General features: G+C 36.8%; 1 protein-coding gene across 2 annotated transcripts in view; it reads left to right on the forward strand.

Moving 5' to 3' along the window:
• LOC107656601 (rho GTPase-activating protein 7-like) overlaps window positions 1-11,673 on the forward strand; it is a 141,321-nt gene extending 129,648 nt beyond the window's left edge. For both annotated transcript variants that reach the window (XM_016444500.1, XM_016444509.1), the window contains 9 exons: window positions 1,277-1,436; window positions 2,303-2,510; window positions 4,410-4,623; window positions 4,982-5,096; window positions 8,004-8,216; window positions 8,799-9,016; window positions 9,159-9,332; window positions 9,692-9,940; window positions 10,325-11,673. In XM_016444500.1, coding sequence (XP_016299986.1) covers window positions 1,277-1,436; window positions 2,303-2,510; window positions 4,410-4,623; window positions 4,982-5,096; window positions 8,004-8,216; window positions 8,799-9,016; window positions 9,159-9,332; window positions 9,692-9,788 — 1,399 coding nt within the window. In that variant the 3' untranslated portion in view covers window positions 9,789-9,940; window positions 10,325-11,673. The remainder of the gene's footprint in view (window positions 1-1,276; window positions 1,437-2,302; window positions 2,511-4,409; window positions 4,624-4,981; window positions 5,097-8,003; window positions 8,217-8,798; window positions 9,017-9,158; window positions 9,333-9,691; window positions 9,941-10,324) is intronic.
• Window positions 11,674-14,613: the final 2,940 nt, after the last annotated feature.

Below are 14,613 nucleotides of genomic sequence, written 5' to 3' on the forward strand. Positions count from 1 at the left end.
AGAGAGCGGCATGTTTAGAAAGCCATGTAAAATTAATGTAAGTTCAACTTTTAAAAAACATGTCTCAAGACTTTATGGCGTTTTTTTCCCCATCCCACTGTATCTCATGTTTTTAAATGAAGAAAGTAGCCTACTCTTTGTGATTGGTTTTCAGTCCTTTGTATTAAACTATACATACATGCATGGTGATGTTTTTTTTCTAATTGTTTAAGCAACTTTATTAATTATATATGGTTTATAAACATTATTTTAAACATTATGCACTTTTTTTTCAAAGATAGTCGTGTTGTTTTATTACGCTTTGAAGAAACATGCATACTATTTTGTGTGATGTGCCCTCTTGTGGCCTCAGGAGAGAAGCCAAAAGCTTTTTTTCCCCTAACTGAAATTATGCCTTTTAAATTCGAATATAATTCGAATTTTGATCATATTTAAGTAGAAAATTCGATTTAGTTTTTCAGTCATTTTGACAGCCCTAAAACACACAAAATTAAGTTTACATTCTTTCTTTACTGCTTTACCCTTTTCCCATCTTCCTACCTCTCCACTAGGAGTTAATTATGTCAGACCCCCTCATCACAAAGCTGTGGCTTTTCAGACCAGAAAATTCCCTGTTCCTGTTATTAGTGTTCACTCACACACACACGCACACGCACGCACACACACACACACACACACACACACACCTGCACATCGACACATATATATGAGAGGTTTTAATATGTGAAACCACCATACATCATGATAGTGACAAGCCAAGTATTTGGCACCTCAGAGATATCCACACATGCACAGACACACACAACATCGGTCGGAAAGACAAACACCCTGCCACACAGATGTCCGCACGTGTGTTCGTTCCCTTTTATTCCTCCTGCTCAAAGCCATTGTCTGTTGTCTCAGTGTTTATACTTTTGCCTGTAAAGGTGGAAACAGCTTTTAGTAGCCCCTCAGCTTCTAGAGGTTTTTCTATTAAATAGCCTACACAATTATCTACACACTCATACACTTACAAACCGACATCCTGTTGACACATGCTGCTCATATATAGCAATGTGTGCCTCTAAACACTTAGAACCAAGTTTTGCAAAAAAATATCAGAACTGTTTTTGCTCGTTATGTATGGACTGTTTGCTCTGTATGATTTGACATTAAATTAGTACTATGGAATGTTGCACAGTAAAGAAATAAAAGTAGCAAAAGTAGCTACTTTTTTAACACTTTGCTGTTTGTAATGTCACTTTGTATTTATTGATACATTTTGTGTGCTTTACAGGGCTGTTCCTAAGTTTATGAAGAGGATCAAGGTTCGAGACTATAAGGACAGGAGTGTGTTTGGCGTTCCACTGCAGGTGATAGTTCAAAGGAGCGGACAACCCCTGCCTCAGAGTATTCAGCAAGCCATGCGTTACCTACGGAGCCAATGCCTCGACCAGGTGAGAGATGACAAATGTGCACATATGCGAGTATGCACGTCCAAACGTGTACTTCAAAGAAAATTGCACAAACACGTCATAGCATACCTAACTTTGATTTGTTCAGTGGTATATTCAATCTCCTATAGAAAAACACAAATCAGATTTTGTTTGTTTTGTTTTGTTGTAAAGAAAAAAGAAATTTTTAAGAGAAATAAAAATATCTGGTCAAGGTCATAACCTAGTTAAATGATCCCTATTTGAACAGCTGTTTAGTTGCATGGTCCCTGTTGTGTTGCTACATGCAACAGGGCCATATTTAAGCAAATACATCTGTTGTTTTATCACCACATACTTGAGTTCAACACTCAGTCTAAGTTTGCACGTAGCACAATAACCTCAAAAGGCCTGAATGTTCTGGTTCCATATATCTACTAGTTACATATTACCAAAGTTAGCCACATGGTTGACATTCCATTCCAAGGGTGTTTAAGAGAAAGCAAATGATCTATGGACTATAGACAGATCTCTCTCTCTCTCTCTCTGGTGTCAAATGAAAAAAAAAAACTGCTTTGCAATTTACATAATAGTTACACTTTTAGGCTTTTCCAGTCTTTGTAACTGGGTTATGTAAGAAGCAGCGGGGAGTTTTCTTAGAGATGCCTTTCCTGTGTTTGGAAAACTTGCGGTCACACCGGTAATCCATTTATTTAGCTGTCAGTTTGGAAAAGAAAGAGAGAGAATGCAAATTAATTGTCAAAATATAATAAATAATTAAAAAAACCTGTAATTAAAGACATTTTGCAACTGAGCTACAACTTCAAAACATATTCAGGTATAAGTGTTTTTACTATTTATACTAAATGTCTAACCATCTTTCTCTACAGGTTGGGCTATTTAGGAAATCAGGGGTGAAGTCACGTATCCAAGCCCTTCGCCAAATGAACGAGTCATGTGGCGCTGGTGGGGGCGGAGTCAACTACGAGGGCCAGTCAGCTTATGACGTGGCCGACATGCTAAAGCAGTATTTCCGAGACCTTCCAGAGCCTTTGCTTACCAGCAAACTCTCTGATACATTTCTACAGATATATCAATGTAAGAACACGCATAGAATTTACCTTTTAGGTGTTTTGTAGAAGACCACACACTTGCACTGACATATTCCGGTACAAAATGTACTCACAAACAATGATATCTTGGCTTTTAAAACAAGAACACACACACACACACACATTAAAAGAGCAAGGCATTTCATATCCAGCGGGCAGCTCACAACTACACAAAGACTGTACTATACTGTAGATGCTTGTTCTTGGATAGGTGAATCATTCCGAAAGGGTAAAGAAATCTAAACAAGTTCAGGAAATAGCTGTCAAGTGACGTTTTAGCAAATGCCAGTAGTTACTCACAAGCAGCTTAGTGTGTACTTACCACAGCTATTTCACAGCACGCACACACTCTAATATGTGTGTGTGCTCACCTCAAATATCAGAATCTAAAACAACTCCAAACACGTACATCACTTTGGTAAACCGTTCATAAACTAGTGTGTAGAAGTTGCCAAGGTACATGCTTATGAAATTTTATTTGGTTTGAAGCTGCATTTATTTCAGTTTAAATGTATCAGTTATATTTAGTCATGCAATGTTTTAAGGAAATGTGATATAAAATATAATATAATATAGTATATAATAGAATTGTATAGATTTAAGAGCTCTGTCGGCCATGTGTCGAAAATTTACAACAATTCTTCCAATTGTAATGAACAGAACATGGTATTATATTGATACTGTAATGTTATGGTACACTCTTAAAAATAAAGGTGCTTCACGATGCCATAGAAGAACCTTTTTGTCTAAATGGTTCCATAAAGAACCGTAAACATCTGAAGAACCTTTCTGTTTCACAAAAGGTTCTTTGTGGCGAAAGAAGGTTCTTCAGATTATAAAAAGGTAAGAAAGTGATGGTTCTTTAAAGAACCTTTAACTGAATGGTTCTTCTATGGCATCGCTGTGAAGAACCTTTTAAGCACCTTTATTTTTAAGAGTGTACATTGTTCTTGCTTGAACAGACCAGAATAGATTTTTAGAGACAAGATGTCTTGTACCTCACATTAACTCCACAATAACTCCAGTCTTTCAGCAAAATAGTTTGATTAAAGTGGTCTGTTACCACAACCAAAATTACGGAGAAAACAACCAGCACAAATATGTTCTCTCAAAGACTATATCTGACCCCAACCACAAGGGAGGTCTCGGCATCCCACACAGAAAAGCAAGGGTTTGTGTGTACCTGTTTTGTGCTCACACAGGGTCTTTCATTACCAAGGGCGAAAATAACAGAAATCATCTGATGAACACTCACACACAATTCCATTCATGACATTTCAGTTCACATCAATTCATCCTTTGCTGTTCAAAAGCTGCTTTGCTTCAGTGGCACATTACAACACATTGCAGATATGCTGAAAATAAAAATCCTTCTGTCGGTTCACTTGGTTTATATTGTTGATTTCTGAAGTTTAAACACCCCTCCCTGATCTGGACTATCTCCCTTCCTTCCTTCTCTGAATGACATAATGAAAAAGAATAGTGTTGTGGGTGTGCTGATTGTATTTTAACTTATTATATTTTTAGATAAAAAAAAATATTTTAATTTTTTTTCTTCAAATATTAAAAATAAGAATAATAAAAAATATATAAAAATGCATATAAAATAATAACATTTTAATTAAATAAAAAAATATTATACAGTAAAATAATAATATACATATATATATATATATATATATATATACCATTAGAAATACATGGCTTACCATGATTTTTTTTTTTGTACGTTTCATTGTATTCTTTGCTTAAAGTGCAGAATATGGCAATCATTTAGTTCCAAAGTACCATTGTATCATCACTGCACCATATATCTGTACCACGGCATACAATCCTCACACATTGTGTTCGGAGTAAACTAATGAAACTCCTCTGTCGGTTTCAGATGTTCCCAAAGAACAGCGTCTGCAGGCGGTGAGGGCTGCCGTATTGCTGTTACCAGACGAGAACCGCGAAGCCCTCCAGACTTTGCTGTGCTTCCTGAGTGATGTAACGGCCAGCGTGGGTGAGAACCAGATGACCTGCACTAACCTGGCCGTGTGTTTGGCCCCCTCTCTCTTCCACCTCAACACACTGCGGAGAGAGAGCTCCTCACCCAGGTGTGTGTGCGTGTGCAGTCTGTTAACACACTTCACATAGATCCGCTCATCTTTTTAATTGCAAAGTGCTTGAGGTGCCATCATATTTGGCATGCGGCTACTTCAAACCCTTAAACCATGTAATTATACTCTATCTTGCTTGAATAACCACCCCATAAAAACAGGAAACTAGGAAAGAATAGGTTTAAAAAAAAGAGAGAGAGTTGACTTATGTAAGGCTTTGAATGCCTGCTGCACTTGAAAATGTAGCATTAAATTTGAGTTTGATCATTTTGAGATTAGATTAGTGCTTGCATCATTTTCTTTTATTTTTTTACTTTATCCGTTTATCCCTTTGCATGTGTTTTCCTTATCACAGGGTCATGAACAGAAAGAACACTCTGGGAAAACCAGACCAAAGGGACTTGAATGAGAACCTGGCAGCCACACACGGCTTAGCCCATATGATACAGGAGTGCAGAAAACTCTTCCTGGTGAGCATGAATTTACATTTCAGTATATTCTGTCCAACATAAACAAAAACAATTCACTTCTGTTTTAAGAAAAAAGCAAACAAATCCATCTCTCATCCATCTCTCACGTACGTCGGCGTTATCAAAATGGTGTTCAAACTAGAGGTCTTATCACTCTGCACCAGATGTGTCTCTCTGTCATATGCAGCTCAGGTACAAAGACAAATGCACGCTCATTTAACATGTGCAGACACTCACGCTACAGCACGTTACAAAAACAGCTACCAAGAACCTCCGCTGAATTTATTTAAAGATTAATGCGGTTGTTGTGCAATGACCAATCCCTCCTAATTACCCATACAATCACGCATAAACATACAAAAACAGAACCAGAATTAGCAGCCACGGTTACAGATAGCAGTGTTGTTTTCTGTGGATACAGCAAGGCTTTTCTAGTTTTTCTAGCACATATATCAATAATGTTCAGAACAAATGGCAGGTAAGAGATATCTTAGGATCTCCTTAAGATATATTATTATTTATTTTAAAAAGAAAACCACCACCACCAATACAATAATGTGTCATTCTTAATATGCTGCTTCTTTTTTACATGCAGTGATTTGAAGAAAGCTTTTAGTGAATATATAGCTAACCTCTGGCCACAACTTTATCACATATTAACAGCAAGTTCGTCATGAACAAACAATTTTATGATGTACACATTCATAGACACTCACTTTCACTTTTAGTACCTATTCAGAGGTCAGGAAGGAAGCTCTTAACTGGATAAGTGTAAAATAATGAAAGTCAGCAGAAGTTGAACAACATCAGAAATTCAATTTCGCATCATCCACAAAGCAGCATTGTTTTGTAATGTTCACCTACACACTTGCGCTTATTGTTATACCATATGCCACTGCTTTCCCTGAGCAGATCATAATAAACTACATGATTAGATTGAGTTGATTATGTGGAGCCATTAACATAAGAAAATAACTCAATCTGTGGCTATTACCAAAAGTTATTTTCTTCTTAATGGGCTATTTATAGAGAGCAAATAATTCAAAATGAGAAACGGAAAGATAGCATCTTAAGGTCTTCCGCCCCTAAATCTAATGAGCAAGGTCTGGTCGCGCTCTATCCATCAGACTAATGCTTTTTGCAGAATGAAGATAAGTTTATCTCAACAAACGCTGGAAAGGGACAAGCACTGTGACATGATAAACATCATCAGTCAGGCAGGAAAAGGACAGCGAGCAGGACATGACACGCACAAGAGCACTCACAGTGGATAAGGGCAGAACGCTGGACAAGACACACACAAACAGGATGAGCCACTTCCAGTGAGGAATGAATCACTCTTGTCACTTCTCTTCCCCTCACATTCATTTTACTCACACCAAAAGCATCATCAGTCAGGCAGGAAAAGGGCAGAACGCTGGACAAGACACACACAAACAGGATGAGCCACTTCCAGTGAGGAATGAATCACTCTTGTCACTTCTCTTCCCCTCACATTCATTTTACTCACACCAAAAGCAGTTTTAACATGCAATGTTCTGATTTAACAGAATTAGTTTAAAGTAACCATGATTTTTTTTAAGATTTTGAGACTTACAAAACTAGGATACTTTAACAATATTATCATGACTTGTCATTTGAGTAATGTAATACTGAGCTTACAATGTTCATTTTGTTGGTCGGTCCCGTAGGGGAAGCTAATGCTAATGTTAATTTGCATGTTATGAACAAGTCATGAGTTTGGCTTTTAATTAATTTTGTTCTCTAATGCGTCCCTGCTGAAAAGACTAGCTTGTGTATCTTGTCTTTTGTAAGCTGGACCCTAAATGGGATATTGATATGCTGTTTTTTTAACTAGTAAGATTTTTTCATCATAAAGATCATAGGTGGCATTTACACGACACCGTTTTCAACTAAAAATGCATTTGGCCATTCATTTACATGACAATGGCGTTTTGGGGGCCTGAAAATGCAAACAGGCGCATTATGTTTGGCCGGCATGCGCGCGTACTTGAATCTTCAAAAACACAAAGGAAACCCGTTTCTTTTTTTAGTACGTTGTCATCATGTAAACGTACCCTTAGATTTCCTGGTTAAATGGATAGTTCACCCAAAAATGAAAATTCGGTCATTAATTAATCACGCTCATGTCGTTCCAAAACTGTAAGACCATCGTTCATCTTCGCAACACAAATTAACATATTTTTGATGAAATCCGAGTGCTTTCTGAGCCTGCATAGACAGCAGTGCAACTACCACGTTCAAGTCCCAGAAAGGTAGAAAGGACATTGTTAAAATAGTCCATGTGACATCAGTGGTTCAACCTTAATTTTATGAAGCTACGAGAATATTTTTTGTGTGCAAAGAAAACAAAAATAACAACTTTATTCAACTTTTTTCTCTTCTGTGTCAGTCTTCGATGCGCATTCACGACAGTACCACGATGAATGTGTGTGCATTTCTCTGCTTGCAAACAAGGCCCAGCACATCCAGGTTCGAAGACTGACATAAGAGAAGAAATTGTTGAATAAAGTAGTTATTTTTGTTTTCTTTGCAAACAAAAAGGTATTCTCGTAGCTTTATAAAATTACAGTTGAACCACTGATGTCACATGGGCTATTTTAACAATGTCCTTACTACCTTTCTGGGCCTTGAACGTGGTAGTTGCATAGCTGGCTTTGCAGAGTCAGAAAGCACTTGGATTTCATCTAAAATATCATAATTTGTGTTCTGAAGATGAATGAAGGTCTTACAGGTTTGGACCGACATGAGGTTGAGTAATCAATGACAGAATTTTCATTCTTGGGTGAACTAACCCTTTAACATTATGGTTATGCTGCCCTACCAGCCTGGACCAGCAAAAACAATGTATTGCTTATTTTCATTTGTATCTTCTTTGTGTTTCAGATCCCAGAGGAAATGTCACACTGTAGGAACTCTTACGTGGAGCAGGGCTTGAGTCCCATGCGGATGGAGGTGTTGGTGGAAGACTGCGGTTCTTGTAGCTACCGAAGTCTCCTCAAAGACAGTATTGATGCCCTGCTTAAAGAAGCCAAGGACAAATTCAAGGGTTACGACAGCTGCTCAACTCCTGAAAACGCTGAGCTTGCGTATAAAAAGGTAAGGAAACTGTATAAATACACACCCTATTCGAGTCACTTGGACACTGTCTCTCATATTTCCATTTCATGTTCACGTTCTCTTCCTTCCTTTGCTCATTTTTTTGCTTGTGCTTAATGGAAAAGCTGTGTTTTTTCCTTACATCACTTTTTTTTTTTTCGTGTGAAAGTATCTTTTCCCAGCTCTGTTTTGGACTAGAGCCCACGATGACATCAGTTCGTCGGTTGTTCTAGCACTTCACATTGACCAAAACACACTTGTGTTCACTCAGCCCAGTTCTCTTGTCCTTGGACAGTGTTTCATGGGCCCATAAAGTAGGGCTGTCCAGTCCTGCTCTTGGAGGACCACTATCCAACAGAATTTAGCTCAAATCATAATTAAACACATTTGAAAGTTAATTAAGGTCTTTAGGATTACTTAGAAACTTCCAGGTAAATGTGTTGAGGCAGGTTGGAGGTAAACTCTCAAGGAACAGGATTGGACACCCCTACCATGAAGTAACATCATGCCACATGAACAAAAGTAACAAGATTATTGTGCTGGAACTGTTAATGACCATAGCGTCATGTTCTTTCATTATAGGTTCAGGATGGGTCGTCTCTGCGGCAGTGGAAAGTGTGCGTGGACATGCCTGCGTCAGCTGAGGACATACTGCAGCGTATTCTACGGGAGCAGGAACGCTGGGACGAGGATCTGTTAGAGTGCAGAATTGTGGAGACACTGGAACATAACATGGAAGTCTATCAGTATGTCAGGAACTCAATGCCGCCCCATCCGCCAAGAGACCATGTGGTGCTCAGGTGATTACAAACACACAGTCTTCTTAAAGTTTTAAAGTCTCTTCTATTTTTTTTTTATTCTACAATTGTACTTTAAATTCAAAGTGAAAGATTTCTTTTAAGTTTATAAAAATCCTAAGAATGATTTTGTGTTGTGTTTCAGGTCGTGGGTGACAGACTTGCCCAAGGGAGTGTGTGCTTTGGTGTGTGTGTCAGTGGATCACAAGAGTGCAGCGGTTCTGGGTGTTCATGCTAATGTTCTGACCTCTCGCTATTACATCGAACCCAGCGGACCCAACAAGAGCCGACTCACGCACATTTCCAGAATAGACTGCAGGTATTCTATATTTTAATGTTTATTTAAGGCTTGAGTTTCATTTTAAATAAATTAATAGGGCAAAGTAGAATTAATAATTAATCATTTATACTATAATATACTTTCCGTACCAACTGTATATATATATAAGTTTAATAAGTCATTGTTTTAGTTTTTAATGATTTTATATTTAAATATTTAAATATCATTTAAAATAAATACTATCCTTTAATTATACAATAAAAAATAATTCATGTAATTTTTATAACTAAGAAATAATTATTTTATTTTTAAAGTAAATATTTAATTCAGATATTTTAATTAAATACAATGACATACAAATGTCATCGCTCACATATATTTTTTCTCTTTTATTTTAGGGGTCGGTGCCCTGAATGGTACAATAAGCTGTATGGTCACCTGTGTGCTGCAGAAGTGGTGCGGATACGAGACTCCTTTACCTGCCTGGACAAATAAACACACACAGTTGATGTTTCATTTCACCTCTCAACAAACTCTGATGTTAGAGATGAAGATGATAATGATTTTAAACTCCCTTAACATACGATGATCTGAGCCCTTATGTGATACGGACGGACCCACTGTGCCGGAATCAACAAGCTACATAGGTCAAAGCTCTTGCCATTTTGATGGCCATCTACTATAATATTATATATTATTATAATTACTAATAAAAATATGCATATTTGTATATATATTTATTTACTTTAAAAATAAACATAATTACTTATTAAGATTTCATATATATATATACAGTGGGTACGGAAAGTATTCAGACCCCCTTAAATTTTTCACTCTTTGTTATATTGCAGCCACTCCTTTACCTGCCTGGACAAATAAACACACACAGTTGATGTTTCATTTCACCTCTCAACAAACTCTGATGTTAGAGATGAAGATGATAATGATTTTAAACTCCCTTAACATACGATGATCTGAGCCCTTATGTGATACGGACGGACCCACTGTGCCGGAATCAACAAGCTACATAGGTCAAAGCTCTTGCCATTTTGATGGCCATCAAATGACAAGCCTGAAAGACTGGAAATGGGCGTTCCTGCTGCTATGACATCATCATCACTGACGTCACAACATTTGACCTTGTTACTGATCATGTCATAGGGTGACTACATGAAACGGGGAGGTGTTTTGCTTCTGAGAAGCAAGTATGTATGTGTATTTCTGAATGACTGTGGAAGTGAGCCTACGTATAGTGTGTCTGATGTGTATGTATGTGTGTTATTGACAAATGAGACATATTCCATACACTGGCACCCACTGCAATATAGTGTTTCTGTGTGCGTCACTGCTAAATAGTTACGCAAATGTCTGCAAACCTGTGTACAGTGCTTTCATTATATTTAAGAGAATGGACTGATGGATGAATGGATGGACAGACATGATTGTCTATAGACCAGACAGAAGGTGGTGGCTGGCACACCTTTGAAAGGAAGACAGGAAATGTGAGATAAGAGGAAAAGACTAGTGCATGTAGACACTTAAACAGCACAGAGGGTTCCAACAGCACCAAAACCAAAGCTGAGACCAATACAATGTGGACCAATTATACATAGCAAAGTAATCCCAGGATTCAACACAGGACTCCAAAGAAAAACATAATACAGTTTACTCACCCTGAGGCCTGTGATTGGTCGAGATCAGTGCTGCAACCCAATAAAATTCATTTGAGCTCCATGGTCTCGGCCATTTAACATCTTGAGCCCTGGGCAAATACTGAAAGGATAGGAAAAGCTTTTTATTTTGGGTTGGATGTTCAGGTTTGATTATAGAGGCTACCAAGGCAGCAATTTTGTTAGAGGATGGTAGAGAATGTATGAGGGGAAGTGATATCCGTTTGTTTGTCAGTGTTAACCAGAAATGAAGTAAAAGTCTAAAATTGTAACAAGGCTTGCATTTACACTTAACTATAGCCAGGCCTGCGGTCACATCATCAGTGTAGGAGTGCTGCGATCACCAAACAGATTTCTTTCTGAGTCCAGTACTCCTATTGAGGTGCTTTATGATTGTCGGTCCTGGGTTTGATGTCTCGATTTATTGCTACTTATGTGCCTGTCCATGGCAGTGTATCATAAATTTTTGTAAATTAAATATATGCTGCCAAACCGAGAATAACGCATGACAATGACAGTTAATTTAAACCTCTCTGTATTTATATCACTCATATCGTGTTTTTGTATGTATCTTATTTTATTGTAAATGTTACACCCTAAGTTACAGAAAGGAGAAAGTTGTTTATCTTTTTTTATTTTTAATGTTATTTCTGTATAGATTAATCGTGGTCAAAATGCACTATTAAATGTATTAAAACAGTATGAACGGCTTCCATCTGTGATGTTTTTGTGTTTACCTTATCTAGGGTTTTTAACTGATCAGTTTTCATTCATAATTTAATTTTAAACAAATTTTGGTCAATTTATTTTAAGGTCCAATTCTCGCCATTAACAAACCATTAACTAAGACTTTTGCCTCAATAAACTCCTAATTTGCTGTTTATTATTAGTTAGTAAGGTAGTTGTTAAGTTTAGGTATTGGGTAGGATTAGGGATGTAGAATATGATCATGCAGAATATGTGCTTTAAAAAACAGCCAATATGTTTATAATAGGCATGGCAATAAGCAACTAGTTAATAGTGAGAACTGGTCCCTATAATAAAGTGTTACCCAAATTTCTGTATAGTTGTGTTCAGCACTTACATTATTAGCTGATTGAACCTGTAATAAGTTAACTGTAAATTAATTACTATTATTAGACAAAATGATCATTATTTTAGCAACAAAATTTTTTTAAAAGTATTTAAAAAAAGTTTAATTGACATAATTGATTGATTGCGCTTATACTGACTATCATAAAAATAAAAAAAAAACATTAATTTATAAATTATTACTTATAAATGATTTAAATATAGTGAACTGAAAATGAACAGAAAAATAACACTACTGATTTTTTTGTTTATTTAATGTGTTTTCTTTCTTTCTTTCTTTCTTTCTAATGGCCACAACACTGTCAAAATCTTGCAGATGTTTTAGTATTTTATGATTAATTGATCATTTGATTGTTAATGTAACATATTTGACTGTTTATGTAACTTATTTGACAATTGATTATAAAAAACCTGATAACTGACATACCTAAACAACTATTACTATAACTTAATTTTATTAAAACACATAATAAGCTTTAGCTTTTTGTTTGTAGGCTTGTAGTTTGTGATTTTCATAGGCAAAATTATTTAAATTATGTTTGAGAAGAAAATGGCAGTTTGTTCATCTCAAGGCAGTGAAACAGCTGTGTGGCTGGTGATCTCAGCGTCTGCTTACATAATGCATCCATGGCGCTCAAACAAAGAGGGAATTGTCATTGCAAAGCCTGCAAGCTTGAGGCCAGACTCATACCCATACCAGACAAATCCATCCCAAGTACCTGTCCCTCTCTTACACCCTTAACACGTTCAGCAATCTGATTTCCAAGAAAAATAAACAACCCTCCTACACAGAGTCACATTTATGAACCAATCCAACAGAAAAAAAAAATACAGTTCTAGAGCTTTTCTGGGAACTGATAAGATACGTGTGAGAAAGAAAGTTTGGGTGGAAGTACGAGAGAGGGAGCGAAAGAAGAACATTCCATAGTTTTCCCTCTCACTTCTGAGAATGAACTGAAGGAGAGTTCCCACATTGATAAATGATAGCGCTTTAATGTGTAAGAGGGAAAACAGGGCAACAAATTATTTCAGATTGTGCGTATTTGCAGTTTATGACCAAATCAATTGTCAGCTGTCTCTGACAAGAAAACTATGAAAGACAAAATAGGGGAAAACAAGAAAGAGTGGTATGGATTTTATGACATTCATTAAATGTCCCTAATATATGACAAATAGAATATCAATAAATTATTGAATGTGTCATTTCTAGTTGCAGCAGCCTACATTTTGCAGTAACTAGTAGTGTAACTAATTACTAATCAGATTTCAGTAATAATATTACAGTTACCATCCATAAAACAGCTTGTTACTTTTGAGGCCTCAACCCCTACTGATTTGAAGTCCAACAATCCAATAATTCCTAGATTTATTTTCACAATTTTCATGACTTGCACAGGCACATGAAGTCACCAGTGCAGCAGGCAAGCTTGGAATACGGAAAGGCTTACATTCAGCAGATGTAACTATTGCCATTACATTGATTTTGTCAGGAGAAAAGCTGATCTGAACACTAAGCTGTGGCATTATGGAAGATGTGGCATTACTTTACGCTGGCATAAAATGGCTTGTCGGCACGTCCCTCTGAACTTGATATAAATTGTATAAAATCTTTTTAGAAAACGAAACATTTTCTTATGAACTTTTGTGATTTCTTTTGATAAAATACATCATGGAATAGAATCGTATATGGGTTGCAGAAATTATAGTTACAATTAGCTTCAAGATACACATGACAATTAGTAAGATTAATACAACACTTTTACTTAAAAGTAGTGCTGGGCGGTATACCGGTTCATACCGAATACCGGTGTTTATTTTTGTTATGATATTAATTTTTTTAAATACCGCAATACCGGTACCGGTGTCGCTTAAACAACGTTCGGAACGCGACACTGTTTGAAAGGGGTCCCTTTTCACTGTTGCACTGTGGTGAGGGAACAGTTGTATGTGTTACTAATCGTGAAAGTTCCGAAACTGAAGCTGTAGAACTAATAGAACGTGATGACACAGAAGAACTCATCCACAATATACACATTGACCGCCACAAATCAGCTCCCGCATCTCACACACACGAGCGCGACTTTAGCACTAGATTTGGCTACTTTCAGACCCTTTTAGCGGCTTTTTTCCATAGAATATTCATACTGACAAACCTAGCGATTTTTTTTTTAATAAACCTTAGCTATGGTTCAGTTGGAAGATTTTGCCAGTGCTGTCCTGCGAAGTGATATAAATTTTTGGTCATACCGCCCAGCACTACTTAAAAGTCACTATCAGTCACCACTGACTGTTTGTAATAACTTCTGACTGCGATCCAATGTGGATTTTGGTCAAATGATGAGGCGGAAATATGTTGTTAGTAATATTCTAGATTAAGAATTTTATGTGGAAGATACACAGTTACAACTTCTGTGGGGCGTGAAGAAAAAGTCATGTAACTAGTAGTGTAACTAATTACTGTTGCCAGAAAGTAATAAGTAAAGTATTACTTTTGAAAGGAGTAACTAGTAATGAGTAATATATTACATTCTTTGAGTAACTAGCCCAACACTGGTCAC

Source organism: Sinocyclocheilus anshuiensis, unplaced genomic scaffold, assembly GCF_001515605.1.
Source record: "Sinocyclocheilus anshuiensis isolate Anshui unplaced genomic scaffold, SAMN03320099.WGS_v1.1 scaffold85, whole genome shotgun sequence".
Classification (NCBI taxonomy): Eukaryota; Metazoa; Chordata; class Actinopteri; order Cypriniformes; family Cyprinidae; genus Sinocyclocheilus; species Sinocyclocheilus anshuiensis.